The sequence below is a fragment of the Python bivittatus genome, unplaced genomic scaffold, assembly GCF_059951505.1.
Source record: "Python bivittatus isolate LINGU-HERP-01145 unplaced genomic scaffold, Pbiv_v1 ctg000850_np1212, whole genome shotgun sequence".
Classification (NCBI taxonomy): Eukaryota; Metazoa; Chordata; class Lepidosauria; order Squamata; family Pythonidae; genus Python; species Python bivittatus.
The window spans coordinates 42,878,378-42,903,502 of record NW_028277112.1 but is presented as its reverse complement, the minus strand read 5'-3'; the positions used below and the strand labels follow the sequence as shown (position 1 = coordinate 42,903,502).

Here is a 25,125-nt window from a genome sequence, read left to right as displayed (position 1 = left end):
TCTACATGACTTCTTCCAGCTCTCTGATACAAAAGTCTATCTTAACCTTTGCCAATTTCAAATATGCTTGCTTAATGCAGCTGATATGGATAAGCAATTGATTGCACACAGTACACACACACATATGCATATGCACATATGCCCCTCCCTCTCTTTTTTTTAAATCAAAAAGGCCAGTACAGTCAAGAATTAGGTCCCCTTCTTCCCTCTTCCCCTTCATGGATCACTGCCTTGTTGTGGCAAAGGGGCTTGCGTAACTCAGTGAAGCCATGAGCTATACTGTGCAGGGCCACCCAAGACAGACAGGTCATGACAGAGAGTTCTGACAAAATGTGGTCCACTGGAGAAGGAAATGGCAACCCACTCCAGTATCCTTGCCAAGAAAACCCCATGGACAATGTCAAAAGACTAAAAGATATGACGCCGGAAGATGAGCCCCTCAGGTTGGAAGGTGTCCAACATGCTACTGGGGAAGAGCAGAGGGCAATTCCAAGTAGCTCCAGAAAGAGTGAAGTGGCTGGGCCAAAGCCGAAAGGATGTTCAGCTGTGGATGTATCTGGAAGCGAAAAGAAGATCCGATGCTGTAAAGAACAATATTGTATAGTACCTGGAATGTAAGATCTATGAACCAAGGCAAGCTGGATGTGGTCAAACATGAGATGACAAGATTGAACATTGACATCTTGGGAGTCAGTGAATTGAAATGGACAGGAATGGGTGAATTTAATTCAGGTGACCATTATATCTACTACTGTGGGCAAGAAACCCTTAGAAGAAATGGAGTAGCACTCATAGTCAATAGGAGAGTGGGAAAGGCAGTAATGGGGTACAACCTCAAAAATGACAGAATGATCTCAGTGCGAATCCCAGGCAAACCATTCAACATCACAGTCTATGCCCCAACCACTGATACTGAAGAAGCTGAAGTTGACCGGTTCTGTGAAGAGCTACAACACCTTCTAGAACTAGCACCAAAAAAAGATGTCCTTTTCATCATAGGGGATTGGAATGCTAAAGTAGGAAGTCAGGGAACAATCGGAATAACAGGAAAGTTTGGCCTTGGAGTACAAAATGAAGCAGGCCAAAGGCTAATAGAGTTCTGTCAAGAGCTGGTCATAGCAAACCCTCTTTTCCAACAACACAAGAGATGACTCTACACATGGACATCACCAGACGGTCAATACCGAAACCAGATTAATTATATACTTTGCAGCCAAAGATGGAGAAGCTCTATCCAGACAGCAAAAACAAGACCAGGAGCTGACTGTGGCCCAGATCATGAGCTTCTTACTGCAAAATTTAGGCTTAAATTGAAGAACGTAGGGAAAACCACTAGACCACTCAGGTATGGCTTAGATCATATTCCTTGTGAGTACACAGTGAAGGTGATGAATAGATTTAGGGGATTAGATTTGGTAGACAGAGTGCCTGAAGAACTATGGACGGAGGTCCGTAACATTGTACAGGAGGCAGCAACTAAAACCATCCCAAAGAAAAAGAAATGCAAGAAAGCAAAATGGCTGTCTGATGAGGCTTTACAAATAGCTGTGGAAAGAAGGAATGCAAAAAGCAAGGGTGAAAGGGAAAGATATAAGCAACTGAATGCAGATTTCCAGAGAATAGCAAGGAGAGATAAGAAGGCCTTCTTAAATGAACAATGCAAAGAAATCGAGGAAAACAATAGAATGGGGAAGACTAGAGATCTCTTCAAGAAAATTGGAGATATCAAAGGAACGTTTAGTGCAAAGATGGGCACGACAAAGGACAAAAAAGGCAGGGACCTAACAGAAGCAGAAGAGATTAAGAAGAGGTGGCAAGAATACACAGAGGAACTATACAAGAAAGATCTTAATGTCCCTGATGTCCATGCTGGTGTGGTCACTGACCTTGAGCCAAACATCCTAGAGAGTGAAGTCAAGTGGGGCTTAGGAAGCATTACTAACAACAAAGCTAGCGGAGATGACAGTATTCCAGCTGAGTTATTTAAAATACTAAAAGATGATGCTGTTAAAGTGCTGCACGCAATATGCCAGCAAGTTTGGAAAACGCAACAGTGGCCACGGGATTGGAAAAGGTCAGTTTACGTTCCAATTCCAAAGAAGGGCAATGCCAAAGAATGCTCAAACTATCGCACAATTGCACTCATTTCACATGCTAGCAAGGTTATGCTCAAAATCCTACCAGCTAGGCTTCAACAGTACGTGAACCGAGAACTACCTGATGTACAAGCTGGGTTTCGAAGAGGCAGAGGAACTAGAGATCAAATTGCCAACATTTGCTGGATCATGGAGAAAGCACGAGAGTTCCAGAAAAACATCTACTTCTGCTTCATTGACTATGCAAAAGCTTTTGATTGAGTGGATCACAACAAACTTTGACAAATTCTTAAAGAGATGGGGGTACCAGACCATCTTACCTGTCTCCTGAGAAATCTGTATGCGGGCCAAGAAGCAACAGTTAGGACCGGTCACGGAACAACCAATTGATTCAAAATAGGGAAAGGAGTACAACAAGGCTGTATACTGTCACCCTGCTTATTTAACTTATATGCAGAGTACATCATGAGAAATGCCAAGCTGGAAGAATCACAAGCCGGAATTAAGATTGCAGGGAGAAACATCAACAACCTCAGATATGCAGACGATACCACCCTAATGGCAGAAAGTGAAGAAGAACTAAAGAGCCTCTTGATGAGGGTGAAAGAGGAGAGTGCAAAAGCTGGCTTGAAACTCAACATTAAAAAAACTAAGATCATGGCATCTGGACCCATCAGTTCCTGGCAAATAGAAGGGGTAGAAATGGAAGCAGTAACAGACTTCATTTATTTGGGCTGCAAGATCACCGCAGACGGAGACTGCAGCCATGAAATTAAAAGACGCTTGCTCCTTGGGAGGAAAGCTATGGCAAACCTAGACAGCATATTAAAAAGCAGAGACATCACCTTGCCGACAAAGGTCCGCATAATCAAAGCTATGGTTTTCCCAGTAGTAATGTATGGCTGTGAGAGCTGGACGATAAAGAAGGCTGAGCACCGAAGAATTGATGCCTTTGAACTGTGGTGCTGGAGAAGACTCTTAAGAGTCCCCTGGACTGCTAGGAGGTCAAACCAGTCAAAGGAAATCAACCCTGACTGCTCATTGGAAGGATTGATAATGAAGCTCAAGCTCAGATACTTTGGTCACCTGATGCGAAGAGAGGACCCTTTGGAAAAGACCCTGATGCTGGGCAAGATTGAAGGCAAAAGGAAAAGGGGACGGCAAACGATGAGATGGTTAGATAGCATCACTGAAGCAATGAGCATGAAACTGAGCAAACTCAGGGAGGCAGTGAAGGACAGGAAGGCCTGGCGCAATATGGTTCATGGGGTCACGAAGAGTTGGACATGACTTAATGACTGAACAACAACTTCCCTCTTAGGTCTGTTGCTTGTTTCAACTTAACGTCCTGAACCCAGAAATCTGTGCAGCACTCTGCTACGTAAACCAGTATTGCCATACATGCAAAGTTTTGAAGGATTTCTTTGCAAAGTGCCTCTTCTTGAATTGTTGAGGCAATATCTTCCAGAAGGGTTCAAGGGCTTTTTCAGGCTGTCTTCATGTGCATGTGTAGGAACAGACTTTCACAGGGACTACTGGTAAAATAAAGTGGCTGTCCATGCACACATAGGTGCAAACAACCAGGAAAAGCCCTCAAAGACTTCTGGAGGCTATGGTTGGCTCAAAGCTTAATGGAGGTGTTTCACTCATGTTGACATACTTTACAAAGTACTCCTTTGAATACTTTGCACAGCCATAAAAACCAGGGTCTTGAAGGTCAGCAAGAAGGATCAGCAGATGCTATTGTATATATGGGTTCAGTAACACTTATAAGACTTCTTTTAAAGCTTTCTTTTAATTATTATATCTCAGTCAGAAATATTTAGATTAAGGAGAACTAGTGCAATGCAAATAAAAATTATTTTTGATTTCACTTAGGTCCTAAGGAAACTATATAGTCATTCATGCTTTCGGTATAAAGTGAACTGTTATTTCCAGTACACCCACATTACCTATTTTAGTTGGTCTGCCTCTTAAGGAGAAGAACACAAATAGATACAATCTTCCCTGCTATTTATAGGCGGTAAGCAATATAAAGTGAAGTCTCAGTCTTTTAAGCCATGGGACAATTTATTCCCTTTGCTTCATTCTACTACCTCCCCAATCAAACTTAAGGTAGGTAGCTATTTTTTGTTATTGGTACTTTTATCCAGCTGGAGTCAATGGAAGATAAAAATATTTTTTTAAAGTTCCACTTGGATTAAATAGGGGGAAAAAACCCAGATATATCACCAGTTTTCATCTGTGCTGTTACAGTTCTTGATGTAATAGTGGCTTCACTATTGTCTTTAGACTTACTTAGAATAAAGCTTCATATTGTATAGTGATATAATTTAACCGTGTAGTGATTTATATTATTAAAATGAGGTCAGTCTGAATCTATGAAAATAGAACAATTCTGTATGTACTATTAGTTGGGGAAGCAACCTTTTGGGATGAATAGGCACATTTTAAGATCATTTTGTGGGCTCGCTCACAAAATGGTTGCCCTGATGGGTTTGGCCAATCATAAAATACTGCTATTTCAAAAGGTGAACTAAGCACTGAGCTGTAGCCACACATTTTTGCTTTTAACAATGCAGATTAGGCATAACGTTTGCGCTTTGCTTTGCAGCAAGGTAGTTTTTTATTTTTTAAGTTAAAATAATAGATCATGTCATATCAAACAAATAAGGTAGGGCAGAGGGATTGGCAGCCACCAGTGAACATGTCAGAGGCACATTTTGAAAAAACACCCATATTTTGAAATTGTGTTTGCTGCCATTCTTACCTAACTTTTAATTTCCAATTTGTTTATATCATATTTCAGTTTTCTGATTCCTGCTGCTATTTTAGGAGTACAATTCCTGGAATTCCCAGATAGCTTGTGAATTTTAGTTCCCATACATTGGGATGACATTAGAACAGAGAAAACTACTACATTGAAATCAAAATATTCTACCATATTTATGTTTAACAGTTAGATACACATTATTTTAATGATTTCTGACATTATTTCTATTTGTGGAAATTTTAAAAAGCAGCTAATAAAATCCTACAAGAATAAATTTTAGAAATTGATCTCATGAAAAAGAAATCAGAAAATTTATTTGTTCAGCAAACTAAAATCAGTTTTTCCAGAGCTGGATGAGAGGCTGCCATCCTAGGGTACTGTTCAGATAATGCTTAAAAAAAAACAACCCACAGAGATGATTCTAGTATAAACAGTCTCAAGAAAGATAAACAGCAGCCTTTTTAAATATGTCAGCGTTATGAATTGTACTCTCTGCTTTTCAGGATGTATACCTGCCATAATCTTGTAACATAATCATTACGCTTTCTTTAGATTTATCTGAACTGATTTCAAATTTTGTTTTTATCAATGTTTGCAAGACAAATATTAATGGTGTAAAATTTTATTCTAATGGATATTTTTAATGGTATCATTCTGTTAAAGTTGGTGCATTGTCTGGAGAGATTCAACATACATTAGATTTCCCTGTTTCTTAGATTTTAAATTTCTACACAGTTTTTTAAAGAAAAAATATTTCTGACCTCAAAATGAGAGAAACATTCATTATAAATTTAGCCATGTAAAAAGACAACATTAGTGTTTTGTTCAAACTGGCTGCAAAGATATTTTCTTCTGCTTGGACACTGAATTTATTGATGGTGGGAATTTCTTTTGAATATCAAAATGAAATATATTGTCAACAGTCATTCAGTTTATAGCTACACAGAACGTATCTTTATTATAAATTCCATAAAAATTACTGAAAACCCAAGCTTCAACCCTCAAATGTAACCGAAAACCTGTCCTCACACTCAAAGATCCACTTTAACATTACCTGATTATAATTTGAGCTATCGAGAAGTTGCATCTTCTGAATTACACTGAAAATTTACTCTTAAAGCAGCCAGTTACCTCCCAGTGGACTGCTCTGAGGGGTTAAGAGTACAGGTAGTTCTCACCTTATGATTACAATTGGGACTGGAACTTCCGTTGCTAAGCAATGCGATTGTTAAGTGAGTAGCACCCGATTTCACAACCTTTTTTTGTCGCAGTCGTTAAGCAAATTGCTGCAGTCATTAAGGAAATCCACAATCGTTAACCGAATCTGGCTTCCCCCATTGACTTCGCTTGTCATAAGCCCCCTGGGAAGGTCACAAATGGTGATCACATGACTCCAGGACACTGCAACCGTTCTAAATACATGCCAGTTGTCAAGTGCACACATTTTGATACTTGACTGTGGGGACACTGCGACGGTCATAAATGCAAGGACCAGTCATAAGTCACTTTTTTCAGTGCCATTGTAACTTCAAATGGTTGTTAAACAAATGGTCATAAGTTGAGGACTACCTGTAAGTTGGGAAAAATACATATATATGGATATTAGGTTAGAAGTTGCAGTAAATTAAAGAAGCATGCAGCTGATTTACTTGCCAAAGGATGTTCATATTTCTCAAGTAGTTGCCTCTGCTATATCTTGGGAAACCTTTTTTTAAACTTTCAGAAGTGGGATTGTTAAACAGTATGGGGGTCTGGTGTTCAAAAGAAAACCTGGTATGCCCTAGTTTTGGGCATGCCTAAAGTACTTGTCTGAATCCTGTACAATTGTTGTTCCCACTTTCTAATTTGGAAAACTCTTCTGATAGCTTGGAATTTGGTTATTGAGCAGTAGAGAAGTATAAGATAGTATCAGAGAAGCAAAATAATATGAAATAATCTTGCCTTGAGTTTGTTTCATTTCAAAACACCCCAAGATATAGAGAATCCTGTTTGGAATTTGAATCATCCTATTTTGGGTGTTTCCAGCTGAATGACTTCATCACTACCAGTCAATGTATTTATTCCATCTTTTTTCTCCTTGAGGAAGGTTTTGTTGAAAGAAAGAACTTAGGAGAAGCTGTGAGAAAAATTTAATGAATGTGAGAAAATGTTAGCATCTGCCCTTCCACTCATCAGAAATACCCAGATATAGGGGTAGGGGAATGGCAGGAGAGGTTATGAGTGCCATGCAGCCCAGGTATGCCTGGTGCTTGCAGTGGTGGGATACTGTCCTTTCACTGAAGCTGAAATAAAACATAGTCCCATTTCTGTACTTTAAATAAGAGAAGGATTTTCTTTACCGCAGGCAGTAAAATGCTTTGGGCCAGTCCTGGGGGTGACTGCATGAAAAAAAGGTATCTTCAGAACAGGGGTCCTCAAACTTTTTAAACAGGGGGCCAGTTCACGGTCCCTCAGAATGTTGGGGGGCCAGACTGTAGTTTGAAAAAAACATGAGGGTCCCTCCCACGGAGTATGAGAGGAGGAGAGCCGCCAGACCTGGCGTACCTGTCATGTAGAATAGTCCGGCTCTGCGATCTCCCTCCTCGTGCATCGCCTGCAGCTCCCGACACAGCCCCGACACTTCCGCTTCTGACAGACAGCAGCGGCAGCCAATCAGGCTGGCGGGCTGGATAAATGACCCTGGTGGGCCATATCTGGCCCATGGGCCATAGTTTTGAGAACCCCTGTTCTAGAAGGAAAGCCTCTTTTTTTTTTAAGCCTGGCTTCCTTTCACATCAAAATTAGACGTCTGTAGGGACATAACTTGTTAATTATTTATAATCTTACCAATCCTTCTTCATGTCACTTTTGTTTAGTAAAGTGCTGCCTATCATTTAGGAGGGGAATTAAAAATAAATGAATGGGCAATATACAATTTTTATCTCAGACTGTGCTCATTGCACGCTAACCAATTGTACAAAGCTCTGATTATTATAGCTTGATTTAGATGATCAAATCCCAGCTTATTAAGCTGATATATATGAGCCACCGTGATTCACGTGCAGCTGCTTCATTCCTCTCTGTGTGCAAGCAGCAACCAAGTGATCAAACCACATTTAATCATAGTTTTCTGTTGCATACATGCTGTTTTCAAAAATGCTGACAGGGAATTATAGTCCCGACACATCTGGAGACCACTAGGCTGGGGAAGGATACAGTTGAAAATCTGTCAGCAGAATGCTTTCCTTCTTTTCTTTTCTTGTTTGCAAAGCCAGGCAACCATATAATGTGTGAAGTAAGCAATCCAAAGCAGGTCCTAGCATTATAGTGTTGGGCCTTCCTCAGGTGAAGATTTGGGGTATCACAAAGGGGTAATTAGTTCTAAGTGATTTAGTAAATCCTTATTCTATTTTCACAACCAAGTACTGGGGAGAAAAGCTAGTGGATTTCTTTTTCTGTAATAAAATAACTTAGCTGGTCTTTAATATGCATGTTTGCTTGGGTGGTTTGAAAGTATAATTTCCTTTTCTGTCTCAGCAAAATCCTTTGGGTTGGTCCTGTATCAGAATCTGATTGATGATGTGTCAATTGCAACAATGTAATCTAAAATCAAGCACAGAGTTCCCACTTATATTTGCTTTCTTTAAAAAAAAAACTTTGTATTTAATTTCTCAGCAATAGGGGTTTTTTTACTGCTCCTCTTCAAAAAAATAGTTGCTATTTTTTCTGTAAGCTTTAAAAATTTTAGCAGCAAGACTTCCTTTCTTAAACTGAGAGGTAAAAACAAACTTGAAAAGATAACAGAATTTCAGCATTATACCTTATAGAAAATATGGCAGTGGATTAAGTGATAGGGTGCTTCAATTCACTTAGTTTACTACCGCTTTCAAGTTATTTCCTTCTTTTAAAGTATGGTTTCTTCAAAGTCCAAAGTTGCCCTTGCAACGTTAATTTTAGTTTTAATAGCCTTTTTCCAAAACTATATTTCACATTTCATTGATAAAATTATAAAAAAAAAGAAACTAACAACAAAAGAAATAATTTCCATTCATTTATCTTCTATGGCATTCAAACAAAATATTTCATTAATGCAAGAGGAATTACATTTGGAGGCTAAGGGTCACTGAGCAGTGCCCATGGCAACTAAGAAGCCATTCTTCACAAAAATGTTGTAAAGAGTAAGTGTTTTAATCCTCAACTTTAATCTCCTTATTTCCTGTTCTCTAAATGGAATATAAATCAGAAAGTGTGGAGTAAAGGACAGGGATGCTGGTGGAAGAGGATTAGTGATGGGGAAAAAAGACTTTAAGGAATGTAATCATGCTATTTGATTCAAAACTTCACAGCAAAATCAACCAATTCTTTTGATTATGCTGAATCCAAAACAACAAAACAAATTTTGTGAATTATCAGAGGATTGGCCTTCTCTCCTCTACTGTTTTGTCACTAATATTACATCAGTCATTTGAATGATTGCAACATAAGGTCTATTGAACTTATACTACATGTTTGCCAGTACAGGTCTTAAATTGTGCTAGGGCCTCCACTGATCTGTCTGAATTACTACTGTCATCAGTAATTATTCATATAGTTTATTCCTTTATGATACTGTAGATTTAAGAAATTTCTTGATATATTATGCTGTTCTGTTTAAAGAAAGTTATCCAGTCTCATGTAGAAATAGATCATATATCTAGAGTCATGTTGACTCTTCTTTATTTTGTGACAGCCATGTTAATTACATAGAACCAAAGCAGGTTATCTTAGGTTGATTTCACAAAGCAAAAGATTACCAGTGAATAACTCACTATGTCTCATAGCAATTAGCAACCAACTGCAACCTGACCTAGAAAAGTGGATAATATATATAATTAATAATAAATATGATGAATAATAGATAATTTACAGTGAGATGCCCAGGTTTGCTGATGACCTTAAATTATTTAGGATGAGTAAAACAAAAAGGGACAGAGAAGAACTTCAGAAATATTTATCTGAAGTGGAGCAATAGGTATTAAAACACAAATATGATGCAGTGTAAGTTAACATAAAGTGATGCACATTGGGGCAAAATAACTCTTTGAATATACACTGATAATAAGTGACTAGCCAGGAAGGAGATCTTGCTTGGTGGACATCTCAATGAAAATCTCACCCCTGCATGCAGATTCTGTTTTTTAAAAAAAACAAACAAGGATATGAGGATTTAATGGGAAGAGAACAAAAATAAAACTGCCAGTATATTCCTTTACAGTATATAAATCAGTGGTGTACATACAGTTAGAATAATGTTTACTGGCCTTGAAAAGGATGCTGTAGAAATGGAATAACTGCAGGAAAAAAATGCTAAAGCAACTCCCCTGTGAGAAAAAAATAATAACATTTGTGACTTTCACACTTACTAAAACGATAAGTACATAAAATTGAATCTCTCTCATATTATTAGTCATTTAGTGAATATGAATGATGAATATGAACTGTACAATTTCATTCAGAGAAAAGGAATAAGGATGGCCCTTAATGTGGATGTCTTTTAAAGAGTTAATGGCTGCTGGTCATAATGACTACATACACTCTCCAATAATGGAGATAAAATGCCTCTGTATTTCATTTACTGGATGCTATTGCACTCATATCCTGCTTGACATCTTCCCTATTAGGCCATCATGGGAACAGAATGCTTGCTTGGTTAATAATTTATTTCTATTATTAGATTTACACACTGCTTCCATTTAGTGCAACTTGTGATAATGTACGCAATGCTCCTGCCTCCTGTTTTCCCCACAACAACAACCCTGAGAGATGGGCTGGGCTGAGAGACAGTGACTGGCCCAAGGTCACCCAGCTGGCTTCCATGTCTTAGAGAACTCACAGTCTTCAGTTTCTAACCCAGCATCTTAACCAGTACACCAAGCTGGTTTTGGATTTAGATTAGGTTTTATACAGCATATCTCTTCTTACAGTATATTCTAATAACATATTAGCTATTAGAGATACCTTTTATTACCAGGAGAAAAAAATACATGAAATCACTGGAAGATATGAATAGTAATAGACAAATGAACTAAATTATGAAAACTATAACAGCATATAATGTAGGCGAGAGAATCTGAAGATACATCTCAGCACTGATGTATACAAGGGTTCAGCCACTGAAGACCAAAGTGTCAAAGTCTTGAAAATAAAGAAGGAAGAGTAGCATGTTTGAAGGCTACCTGCTTTCACAAGACTTTTTATAGGTCTCTTTATGGAAGCAGGTAGAAATTGCCCTAGACCTTCTTTTCATAAAATCTGGATGTGACAATGCTTGTTCATTGCAAAATAGTTTGAGGTGGACATATGATCTCAAATGCTTAGGAAAGTTGAATTTTTACATATGTTACCTTAGCACAGACTCACCTAATTAATCTTGCTTGGAGAACCTTTGTGCTTTCTGTCATGTCTGCAAATGTACAACATCTATGATGAATACAAAATATCTGAAAAAATAAATATAGTATACTTCTATATCTGATTAAAAGTTGGTCAGAAAGGACACCAGGAGTGCGATGTTTGGAAACCTCATATGGTAAACTGGAAAAACAGTGGTGTGGTGAAGGTATTGCTGATTGTGGATGGAAAAGTGTCCTTGGACTATCCGTCTACTTAGCACATAAGCAGGATAAACTTTAATGAGAGGTCAATATTTTTTATGAATTATGACAAGTGTACCTTAAGGGTAAGCATTCTGGTGATCCCTTCCCCAGTAGCACAAATCTATAAGGAGGAATGGTGTATTTTGATTTTTTCTTCTCCCATCTGAGGATATTGCATGGACTTCAAGAGATTAAGTCTTAATTTCTTTGTTATTATCATGCTACACTTTGGCACTGATTAGCATAGGTTGTTTACCTAATGCTACAATCAGAGAAAAGAACATCACCTGGGCATATTTAACCCATCTCATTTGGCTCCATAATGCTTATCTAGCTCTATAAATGTCAGTCTTCAGAAGAACTTTTTAAATGATACAATAATAGGAAATAGGAGTCCTAGTAATAAATGCACTATGATTTCTTCTAACATGTTTTTGTAACAAAACAAAACAAGAATGAACAAATATCAAGTTATTTTTCTCCTGGCTGAATGCGTTGAGAAGCATATTTTAGTGGCATCTGATTTCCACTGAACAATAAAGATTACCTTGAGTCTCTATGAGGCAAACAGAAATCTGATAAAACAACAGTGATAAGAAAAGTGAAAAAGAAAAGTTTTTAATAGCTTTTGTGTTGGGAAGTTTGTCATGCTTCGCACCAACTTAAAGCCTGTTTTTCCATTCAAGTATAATCAACCGAAAATTGAGGAATTTAAGGCCCTTGTTCCCATCTAATTACATCTACTTGATTTACTAAATCATGGGTGATTATCCAATCATATCTGAAATGAGAAAATGATGGGAATTGAATTTCCATTCATTGTTCGGAGAGCTTATAAAAATTAGAAGAACTGTCAAGAATAAAATAAAATAAATTAGTGTAGATGGTGCCTTTTTTTTCTAGGAAACTTAGGTAAGCAAACTTTGTTCCTGGGAACTGCTCTTGTTTCCAGATACAGAATGTGTCCTATTAAAATAAAAGTCCTATCTAAAGCAAAAATTAGATATCTAAGATAGGTGCAATCCTCTGCACATTTAGTTGGGAGTTAACTCCATTGAAGATTACTTCTGAGAACAATCATAATCTTGCTGGAGGTTGAAGCATTCTTTGTGTGCTTGTGAGCATTACTGAGAGTTGAAACCAGCATTTGGGAAGAGAAGGCAGAAAGAAGTGAACTTAGATTAGCAAGTTCTTAAACAAAGAGTAGGCTGAGTAATAGACAGAGTAAATCCTTAACTCTCTATCTGCACTCTAGTGTCCCCTTGTAGTCTGTAGGTCATGAGGTGCTGAAGTTTCAGTCACTGGATTTGGATGTCCAGCCAATCTTAACATTAGAGTTTAGGCTAACAGAATTTAAATTACAGCATATATCTGTAAGAGAAATGACCCTGCAATTAGGTGCATGGAATATCTGACTTCATATGAAAATAACTGATGAAGTTCAAACAGTGTTATTATTATAAAATCTAATTTAAAACTTGATCACTATTTAATAAATGAACAAACTTGGATTCAAGTTAAGATATATTGCTTTGTTGATTCTTATGGTTTAATTAGCTTTCACACTGTACCAGTTTTATTCACAAACACTTAGAAACACAGTGAAGTCAAGACTACATTTGTCTTCACTGTAGCTGACCTTGAAATGCTAAGAACACCACTGATCCTGCTGATCCATAGCCGAGCACAAAACTGATATCCCCTTAGAGTTCTGGTTCCAATTCATGTCCAAGTAGTAACAATTCTATGTAAAGCATTTGATTTTTTTTTTAAAAAAAAGCCCAGCGGTGTCCATGAAATCAGTTGCCAAGCTACGATGACATTGTCCTTCTGTTCAATTAGTGACACCTCCAGTTGTATTAATGAAGTTGTAAAGCTACTTCTAAAAGCAGGGGGAGAGTCCAGGAGACAGAGTTGAGGCAAGAATTTGTGCCACTGGGAGAATGTCACCTCTGAAGAACTTCCAGCATTTCTAACTGCTTTTAAACCACGTCTGATCTAGAAGTAAATCAGCTCAGCTGCCCAACAGTTATGATTGTGTTAGAATACAGGGGTGTGAAACTGACCCAAGAGAGTGAATGCAGAGGTGCCCTAAATATCATGTGTAATAAAAGCAGATGATTTGGGGAAGTACAGAACATTTAATCATTTTTCTTGCCACACTATTCACTTCTCTTTTTAAGCAATTGTTCCTAGACTTGAGGTTCACATACCCTTAAAATTTATGAATAATGGAGAAAAAAATGAGCTGTTAGTCTTTCATTATACGTAAATAAAGTTGTGTATAATAAAAGCCCAATAGTTCATTTTTTTGTAAAATATAAATTCTACTATGTGTGATTTCTTTCATACATGAAGTCAGTTCTCTATGTCATCCATGTAATATACAGGCCAGATAAAATAAAATATGTATCTTTCAAATGCTAAGAAACCAATACTTTTTCTTCTCACAGTATGTTATGAAACTTATGTTCTGCTTATGTTCAGGTCATTATTTTAAAGGATTCTCCATCAGGCTTCTATTAAATATCAAGCTACGTTTTTCCCCCACCCCCTTCTCTTCCCTCTCTCACCCTAATACTTGTAATGCCTCTGGAAGATAGAGTCACCTTCATGGTATATAAAATGGATAAATTGCTGGTGAGCTAAGTTGTAAAGAAAACCCTGGGAAAGTAAATATGTAGGATAAATAATATAACCTTGAACTTTTTTTAAAGAAAAGTTACCCTTTTTGAACAATGTTTCATAGTAATTAAAACTAACTCCAGCACATAGACTAAGAATATGAATAAAGAATATGTATCTTTGACCTCAGAAATACACATGCATGAAAGCGGTAATAGTGGAACTCATGGTTACAGTATGAGAAACATCTTATTGTGAGTTGATGTATGGGAGATAAATGAGAAAAGTTGTCAAAAAGAAAAAGAAAAACCCTTGTGTATCTTTTTGCTTTTTTTAAAAAAAAAGTAGCTATCCAGTATAACCTTAGATAAAATCCAAGTAAAAAGAATTATTTTAAAGTTTAATTTAACAAGTATTAATAATGCTGTTTTGAACTGCCTATTATCCCAAATTATAGAAAGTTCTAGAGAAGATTATCAGGAGAAAATATAGCTGTACAGGAGAAAATACTGCAGGGAGGGAGGGAGGAAAAAAATAAGAACTTTAGTAAGTTTCAATAAAGAGTAAAATATAGAAAGATCAGTGAAAAGGAAAAAGAAAAAGTACAGAAAGGAGAAAGTAACTTCCAACTTTCTTTGGTACAGGTATAGATATAAAATACATTCACCTCTTACTCTAATATTTTAAAAATTACATAATAAATCTGTAGAATTATATTTGAGGTTAGCATAAACTGAACTGGCAGATGGCAAGTAATCACTCTTATTGGGTCGTACCCAGATACAACATAGCACCCTGAACTCTACATTCTCAAAATTAGAACAGTTTTGAGGGATAGAAGCAATTATAAATTTATTTCCTCTTTTTGGTCTTTTAGTACATATCATAGGTAAACAATTTCCAGGTTTGGAATCTGTATCATTGGCTGTAAAATGGGTATCCTAAGTATCTGAAAGTCTTCAGGCATGACAAAAAGAAAGGCCTCTCTTCCCCTTGGGTGCAGCTCTAGAAATGAATCAATTTTAAAAAGATGCTAGCAGGCCATCCTTGTGATCTAGATAAAGTTCTGCCCTGACCTTATGCTTGCTTTCAGTTGCGTGCCACTACAGAACTTGACCAAGACATTCTCAATGACTGCCTGACTATCCAGCCTATTCAGGTCCCTTCATCTCCCCATGATGTTTCAGCCAGCACTGTCCGACAATCACCAGGACATGTCCATGACATTTACTCAGGTATCATATTCTTTGTTTTGATTTTTATTTGTTAATATAAATAATGCTCAAGGAAAAATAAGTAAACAAATACAAATTTCAGTTCCAGGAGATTTCAGACAATAACATCTAGTTTTCCAAGATAATATCAGGTGTGGTATAATTGTGTTTGTTTTTGTTGATTTTTAAAAAGAAAAACACATGGAAATATATGGTAATAGACAAAATAATTCAAAGAAATATGATCGCATTACTTGAAAATTCTCTTCCCAGCTCTTCCTTCAGAGAAAAAGTGTAAATTATGGGCAACAAAGGATGTGTTAACTATCTATTGCTGCAGGCCGAGTGTTGATTTATCCTACCAGGTGTAGTAGAAAAATGGAGGAGAGAGTTGCTGTTTTAGCCTGGGTAATCATTCCCTCAAAGTGCTTAACTATAGCTTGATTAACCCCTTGAATCTTTATAAAATTTCACTAGGTATAGTCTTGATAAATAATAATGTCTCTTGCAGATCCCCTAGTTTAAAAAAACAACAACAAAGAAAGTAATATCATTTAATGTATTTGCTTCAAATTTTATATTATTTTTACAATGAGACCCTGTTTTGTTTTGCTTTGCATTGTTTTTGATATATATTTTTAAACCTGTTATTTTAAAATGATTTTATCCTGGATATTCTCAACAATTTCTACTCCAGGATAAAATCATTATATTTTATTCACAAGCTTTCAAAGATGCTTTGAGTAAAGCATTGTAAATGCTTTGAGTAAAGCATTTATTGCTTAATTACCCTATGTAATTAATGGAATATTCAGGGGAGCCAAGAAACAATGTTTTCCATTTTTAACCCTTCTCTTTTGCCCATATTTTCTCCCAGTTTTTTTCTTACCTAAATAAACCTATTATGAGGGGAAATCTGCAATAGCCACAAAATGCTTCTTGATTGGTAGCACTAGGAGTTTATTTGATAGGACTCTTGGACAATCAATTTAATTCATAACTTAAATACAAGCTATTATGTTTTGTTGTTTAGTTGAATGGAATCCCTAAGGTATATGCTCATTGCTACACTTCATCACATGGCATGTTTATTTCATGGTATACAGAAAAGACATACTGTACTGTAATGTTGCTTCTCTTTGATTAACCAGGCTATAGGTTTAGTTAAGTAGATATTTTAATAACTCCTAATCTGGAAATAAAGACCCACTGTATTAATCAAGGAAGGAAGGAAAGAGGGAAATAGCTGTTATAGAAAGCATTTAATTACTTGGGAAGAAAACAAAACTGAAATGAATAGGTTTTCCATGAGTATTGCTTTGATAGCACTGAATTAGAATTAGTGTCATAACATGAAAATACAAGCTTATTAAAACAGTTTGAAACAGGTGGCACAATTATTTTTGATCTAAACCTTTCAGAAATAGAAAATCTATGAATGTCATGTTTTTCTTAATGAGAAATATTGCTCTAATATATATTTCCATGACATTTTGACAGAATTTTTCTCGGGGTGCATTGTGTTATACATGAGTTTGCAGTAATTATATTTTAAAATTAAGGAAGAATAAAAGATCTTTAAAATCATATAAGTTTGTGTTGAAAATAAAAGTGATGCTGCCCTTGAGGATCCAACTGCACGGTTTGGGAGATTTTGACTTCTACCTTTTTTGTAGCCCCCCTTTTGTTCTCTTCTTGTCACAATAGAGAAGATGTAAAATTAAAAAAAAAAAAAAGTGATGCCAAAAGGTCTGTCATGATTTGCACAATGATGCACACAAATTATGTAAGGGTGGAGTTTGCATCACAACAACACAATTCACATTTGGTCATTTCCCCACTCCCGTGGATGCCTGTGCAGAGTTGGAATATGTGCGTGCCTGTGCTTCTTTTGCACGTACAAAACCAAACAAAAGATCCTTATTCCTTCGTAATTTGCCCAGACTTATCAAAGATAATGAACAACCCAGTATGAAAAGAGAAATTAATACATGTAAAATATGCCTTATCCATTTTGTACACAAAGAGGCCAGAAATTAATCTAGATTAAGGGTTTTCAAATTTTTTCATGCTTTGCAACCTGTTAATTACAAAAACAAAAAAAATCCCAGAACCTTGATCTAGAGGCAAGGTTTCAAGAGGTCACAACTGTTTTGTTGGCTTGCTGATACCATTTAAATTTGCCTTCAGATATTTTTAGTGATTGGCAGCTGGAACAATTGATTAACAGAGACAGATGAACATATTGGAAACTCTTATTGCTTTTGTGATTAAGAGCCAGTGAAATCCCCAAAGCAATAAATGTGGGCTATGGATTAAAATCTGTCTGGCTAAAAGTGAAGGTCTTTACATCAGATCTTTCCCCTGCCAAACAGCTGCCTCTTTCCTAAGTCAGAAGACAGTTTCTCATTAAAATTTTTGTTTTGTCCTCTAAAAAAATGAAATAGAGATGACTCTGTCATTATTTGCATCTGTTTATGACAGGATATTTAAAAACTTTTATTTACCACAATATAAGCAGAACGCATTTTTCCCTTGTTAGCTGCTTATCTAGTGGGGAAAAATGCTTTAATTCTAAAATGAATACTTTCATCATGGATTTTTTAGATATTGAGTTAATCTACATAGGAATTTATTGTTTAAGCAGTTAGCAACATGATTTTAGACACATTTGGTCAGAAATAAGTCCTATTAACTGGGTTTATGCCAAAATAAGTGGGTAACTCTAAAACTGCTTAGAGTTACCCACTGAGAATAAGCATCACTGAAATCACTAGGAAGTCCTTCTGAAGCGGATTATAGTGTGCATCTGTTTATTATCATATTTATAAATATGAGTATTTTAAAATGTATAAATATGTAATTAGATATAAGAACTATGGATTCTTAGAACAAAAATCTAAGTTTTTATTTTATTTTTCATTTTGGTCCAAATAGCAGTTTTCCTTTTGTAGTAAACAAAAGTTTACTGTCCTCAATCTTCAGTCTTCAACAGAGAGCATGGTTGCCATTATTTTAAAAGCTATGTACTCAAAATATGAAAATACATTTAAGACCTAAATGCCTTCACCATTTCAAACTGGGCAGAAAATGGCTGCCACGGGGGACCTAATCAGTTATAAAGCCAATAATTTTATCTGGTACCCTTTCAATGCTCTTTCCCACAGAATGGCCACAACTACCTGTTTCCTTTTTATCCTTTGGGGTGCAGGTAGGCAATTTCTAAACAAGCCACTTATTGTTGTTCAGTCGTTAAGTCGTGTCTGACTCTTCGTGATCCCATGAACCATATCGCGCCAGGCCTTCTTGTCCTTCACTGCCTCCCTGAGTTTGCTCAGTTTCATGCTCATTGCTTCATGATGCTATCTAACCATCTCATCCTCTGCCGTCCCCTTCTCCTTTTGCCTTCAAAAAGACCCAGCATCAGGGTCTTTTCCAAAGAGTCCTCTCTTCGCATTAGGTGACCAAAGTATCTGAGCTTGAGCTTCATTATCAATCCTTCTAATGAGCAGTCAGGGTTGATTTCCTTTAAGATTGACTGGTTCAACCTCCTAGCAGTTCAGGGGACTCTTAAGAGTCTTCTCCAGCACCACAGTTCAAAGGCATCAATTCTTCGGTGCTCAGCCTTCTTTATGGTCCAGCTCTCACAGCCATACATTACTACTGGGAAAGCCATAGTTTGATTATGAGGATCTTTGTCGGCAAGGTGATGTCTCTGCTTTTTAATATGCTGTCTAGGTTTGCCATAGCTTTCCTCCCAAGGAGCAAGCGTCTTTTAATTTCATGGCTGCAGTCTCCGTCTGCGGTGATCTTGCAGCCCAAATAAATGAATACCCCTTCTATTTGCCAGGAACTGATGGGTCCAGATGCCATGATCTTAGTTTTTTTAATGTGGAGTTTCAAGCCAGCTTTTGCACTCTCCTCTCACCCTCATCAAGAGGCTCTTTAGTTCTTCTTCACTTTCTGCCATTAGGGTGGTATCGTCTGCATATCTGAGGTTGTTGATGTTTCTCCCTGCAATCTTAATTCCGGCTTGTGATTCTTCCAGCTTGGCATTTCTCATGATGTACTCTGCATATAAGTTAAATAAGCAGGGTGACAGTATACAGCCTTGTCGTACTCCTTTCCCTATTTTGAATCAATTGGTTGTTCCGTGACCGGTCCTAACTGTTGCTTCTTGGCCCGCATACAGATTTCTCAGGAGACAGGTAAGATAGTCTGGTACCCCCATCTCTTTAAGAATTTGTCAAAGTTTGTTGTGATCCACACAATTGAAGGCTTTTGCATAGTCAATGAAGCAGAAGTAGATGTTTTTCTGGAACTCTCGTGCTTTCTCCATGATCCAGCGAATGTTGGCAATTTGATCTCTAGTTCCTCTGCCTCTTCGAAACCCAGGTTGTACATCCGGTAGTTCTCGGTTCACGTACTGCTGAAGCCTAGCTTGTAGGATTTTGAGCATAACCTTGCTAGCATGTGAAATGAGTGCAATTGTGCGATAGTTTGAGCATTCTTTGACATTGCCCTTCTTTGGAATTGGAACGTAAACTGACCTTTTCCAATCCCGTGGCCACTGTTGCGTTTTCCAAACTTGCTGGCATATTGCGTGCAGCACTTTAACAGCATCATCTTTTAGTATTTTAAATAACTCAGCTGGAATACTGTCATCTCCGCTAGCTTTGTTGTTAGTAATGCTTCCTAAGGCCCACTTGACTTCGCTCTCTAGGATGTTTGGCTCAACGTCAGTGATCACACCAGCATGGACATCAGGGACGTTAAGATCTTTCTTGTATAGTTCCTCTGTGTATTCTTGCCACCTCTTCTTAATCTCTTCTGCTTCTGTTAGGTCCCTGCCTTTTTTGTCCTTTATCATGCCATCTTTGCACTAAACCACTAGGCTGCAGTTATCCATAATTTTCATTTCCTAAGAAAGCTTTGGTGACCAGAAATATTTAAGGAGATAGAGGATGCTGAAGACTGACATCAATTGCTTTGCAGCATGACCACTTCCCATTTAAAACAACAGCAGCAAGAAATGTAAACAATCAAATGGGTCAAGGATTATGGAAAGACAGGTATCTGTGAGCACATTGGTATCTTTAGTTGCAGTGTTGTGGAGCTGCTCTATTGATTCAACAAATACATTCTGAAACACTAAAAAATTATTTTCATTTATTCAGTGTTACTTAAAATCTGACTCAGCACTCTTGAGTTGCAGTGGGTGTCAGATTGAACAGTACTGTTCAAATGATAGTCCCATTTGCTTTACAACTGTTCAGACATTAAAGAGAAACATTTACAGTACTTTTGCATTTGGCTTATAAAATATAGCTAGGTATATTTAAAGAGAGAAGAGTTTTTTAATCTGAAAAATAATGGACCAAATAATATACTTAAGGGAATGAATTTCAATATTACCAGTAATTAAGATAGAAAAGATGGCAATTCCATATCTGGAAAAAAATACTTAAATTACAGAGTACTTTCTGTACTGAGAGGAAAAGTGTTCTTAAGCACTAATTTGGCAACAGCTTAAGAATGCTATCTCTCATCTCTTAATTGTAAGCAAAGTAACATTATCCATCACCTCTATGTAATATTTTTCTTTTTCTTTCGGAATACATAAATATGAAGCCTCATACAGACATGCTTTGTTTCTAATAGATTATGTATGAGTTGATAAGCACCCAAGTGATGAAGTATTAAACAATCACAGCATAATTTTTACTAAATAATTACCACAATTACTATTCCCTCCCTCCCTCCCTCCCTCCCTCCCTCCCTCCCTCCCTCTCTCTTTCTCCAACACACAATGAGAAACACACATACATACCTGCACACCATGTGTAGACGTGTGGATGTACATTTATAGATAGAGATATGATATCTTCAGTTCACAAAGCTTTACTTGTTTTCATACTATAGCTCTGTGTGCATGCGTGTGTACATGTGCGTATCTGTGCATGCAGTAGACAGGCAAAATGGAAGGAGAGATTTTATTGTTTCCAAAAGTAATCTATTTTATAGCTTTCAGGCTACTATATAAACATAAAGCAAGTAGTTCTTTGTTCACTTCCTAATTTTAAACACATAGAAATGGAAATAAATACCTAGGTAATAGTGATTCAGGATCAATTTCCACTAAAAAAATATTATAGTGAATTGTCATAGAAATTCTTGGAATTCACAGCTTTCTGTCATTGGCCAGAATATTCATGGATTAATGTTCATGAAGCCAAAAATCTGCTCCTAACCATTTTACTACATGCTGGCATCCATCCCTTAAGAAACCCTCAGAAAGCCACTATATGTCAAATGGAAGTTCTGATCCAGGAACTGATACTATTTATTTTATTCTACTTAAGTTAGAATCAAGAATAAACAAAGAGATTGCTAAACTTCCAAATAAATGATTGCATTATTGAGGATGGATAAGTGACCAGTTGCCAGCTAAGGGTTTTCTTCAGCCTAAGTCAGTGAGCAACCAACTGACATATGAGGATCTATGTAAGGCAAAGGTTGGCAACTTGCAGCCTCATGGTCTCATGTAGCTCCCAAGCTATTTCCAGTCCTTGACCGTCTGCCAAATTTCAGCAGCATAATTGCTGAAAATTGGTGATGCTGTTTCCTGACATTTTGTGGTAGGAAACAAATAGAAACCTCAATAACAGGTGTGATACAAATATAAAAACACACATTTTCCAAATGGAGAAAATGTTAAATCCTGATTCTTTCCATTTGTGTGATGACCGATGTTCCCAGGTCTCAGCTTTCTCCAAATTTTGAAGTGAGGCTCCTGGCCATCAACATGACTTTCATTCCCAACGTAAGGGAATATAGGTTGTGACTGTGTGCACTAAAACTGCTGGGGATATTTTTTTCCTAACCAGAATTGAAACATAATCCAAATAATCAAGGGAGATCTGTGAGGAATCTATTGGTTTTGCTGTACCATCAAACTCTCTCCTGATTTGCAAATTCTTTTGTTTTGTTTTTAACTCAATATGAAATAACCTAAGTGGAACAGAAAGAAGGTATCAAACAACATGGTCACTTTTTAAAAAATAATGTTTGAATAAATAATAAAATTAACATTTATAAGTTTTAAAAAATTATAAATAGGTCCCTTTATGATTACAATTCAGGTTAACTTTTTTTGCTTTTCTCTTAATTCTCATAGCAAAATGACTCCTAGTAACCTACATTTTCTAAAGCTCTATAGTCTATTAATCTTTGCTGGCTGGGGAATTCTGGGAGTTGAAGTCCACACATCTTAAAGCTGCTGAGGTTGAGAAATACTGTTTTATAGAATCATGCATATATGCATTCCATATTGTTAGAACAATAAGAAAATAGACTTGATGGTTGGCCTTATGTTGCCTTTTTTTTTTTTTAAGAAATCAAGAGCAAGTAAAGAATTATATTGGGACTGTGGCATAGAGTGGTTTAAGCCCTTTGCTGATCAGAATCTGATCTCCATGTTCCTGCTGCCATGTTCACTTGATAAGTTCAAGGTTATTGAACTTCAGGGTAATTATCTTACATTTCACTTAGAACAGTAAAGGATGTTGCTGAAAGCAAACAAAGGGGCAGGAGGTATAGGTAACTGCAAACATTGTTACTGAAAGGTAACATGGCTTCTTTTTCTTTTCTTTCCATGTCTTTACTTCATCTCTATCAGTTTCAGTTCCCTCTTTCTTTTTTCTTCCCTTTCTGGTGCAGACTCCCTCTTCCTTCTACTGCAAAGGTGGTATTTACACTTGTAGTAAATATCCTATTGACACACATGGGATATTTCTTTCCCTTGCAAATCAGAATCCTCCTCTCTCACGCCAAGGGGGAAAGGGTTGTGTTGTACACAAACATTTAAATCTCCTTTGCCCATATCACTGTTTCAATCCCAGTTAAGGAACTTTTCCCCCCCTCTATTTTGGCTAACAAGGTCAGCCATGCAGGGACATAAAACATGATGTCACATCTAAAAGAAAATTGGAAATACATTACGGATAGATAAAACAATGCATTTCTTCACACAGTTCATGGAAGACCAGCCTATCCCTCTTTTTTTTTCTAATGTTCAGGCATAAGTATCATTCCTTAAATATTTAAACATTATAACCCACACCCCAGTAAGAGTATCTGTAGTCTCAGGGAAATTTAAAGCTTTGCAGATTTTTTTTAAAAAATAAATCTTTAAAAAAGTATGCACAGTAGTCATTAATAAATATTTAATAAATATTAACTTCCTTTTATTCTCTGTTTTATTTTGTTTTATATATTTTTAATGTATTTCACTGTTTTTAGCTTTGTTGTACACTGCCCAGAGTCACCTGTGGTGAGATGGGCGGCTATATAAATTGATTTAATAATTAATTAATTAATTAATTAATTAATTAAATGCTGATAGGCTGGGAGGGCAGATAAAAGAAATGCAAAACGTAATAGGAGAGAAGTGAAATAGACTATTCTGGAGATTTGTGCAATTGGTTGCACAAAGCAAAAGTGTGTTCCAGGTCCACTTATTGATTAATATTAGCAATGGTGACAAAATCGGATATTCCCCCCCACCCCCACCCCGGTTCAGCATCGGCTTGCCTATAATCTTAGTTGCTAGGAGATAAACTACAAAGGAGGAATGTTGACTTCATACTTTATAGCTGGCTGTTATTGGAAGCAGAATTTTGGACTCTAGATGAACCTTGGTTTGATCCAGCAGTGCTCCTCGTTAGTTCAATTTACCAATTTATGGTCCGTCTCCACCACATAGTAAAGCTAGCTAGATTAAGTATACAAAACATATCTCTTAACCAAAGTAGTGGCAGTAATTATTTCATACAAAATAGTATTAAAAGACAGTCTCAGCATCCTAACTGGCACCAGTAACATTCCAGTAACAAAAGAAAAATTTCCCATGTCTTTATAGGCAAACGTAAAGAACAGCCAGTTTCCTTCCTTCATATTAATGCTGTCAGCATGTCCATTAATATTATTCTTCATGATTCTTGCAACCACTCCTTTTCTAAGTGTTTGATTACAGATATCTGATGTTTTGCTGTTCAAGTGACAGTAGTGATTAAATTTTTATGCCAGTCAAAATGCCTTGTTCTTTTAATAATCTTTAATAAGCAATGGATGTATGGGGAAATCAAAATATACTCTTATGTTTTCATAGTGGTTTGTAATATCAGTTTCCAGGAATTCATTATCCCTAGAATTAACATCATGGTGCCTCTTGGAGTAGTTCTGCTTTCAGCTGCTAAGAGACATCCCCAAAGCACCCACTTGAGCAGTTTTTATTTAATTATTTAAAAGGGGACTCACAGAAGCTGAGGGAGAGTTAAAGAGAACTGGGAGCCAGGGGAAAGGCATTTCCATCACTTCTTGGGTTGACTGAGGACAATGGATGGGGGTAGGCATTGTGGCAGCTGAAAGGATATAAGGACCAGAATGAGATGCATGGAAACTGTCAGCTGGAGAAGAGCACTAGATAGGGCCATGGGGGTAGAAAGAGGAGAAAAATGGGAAACAAGGAGGACTGTTTTGTATATATGCCTGAGTGTTTATGCCATTTGTGTGAGACTAATAGCTGGGTGTATTTGTGCATTTTGGGACTGACATCCCTCTATTAGATTTTATAAATATTTCCCTTAAAGCTCATTGAAATTACGAGTTTTAACCCATGGACACATAGAAGTGAAGTCTTCTTCTACCAAACATGAATTTAAATCCATCTTCCATTTTAGTGTGTAACTCTTCTGTCAGTCCATATCTTCAACAGAATTTTAGGACTTGAGCATAGTGATTTT

General features: G+C 36.8%; 1 protein-coding gene across 1 annotated transcript in view; it reads left to right on the top strand.

The window, feature by feature from the left end:
* GLIS3 (GLIS family zinc finger 3) overlaps positions 1 to 25,125 on the top strand; it is a 166,506-nt gene that overhangs the window by 109,958 nt on the left and 31,423 nt on the right. Inside the window, exon 8 of the mRNA XM_088129960.1 lies at positions 15,202 to 15,343. Coding sequence (XP_087986086.1) covers positions 15,202 to 15,343 — 142 coding nt within the window. The remainder of the gene's footprint in view (positions 1 to 15,201; positions 15,344 to 25,125) is intronic.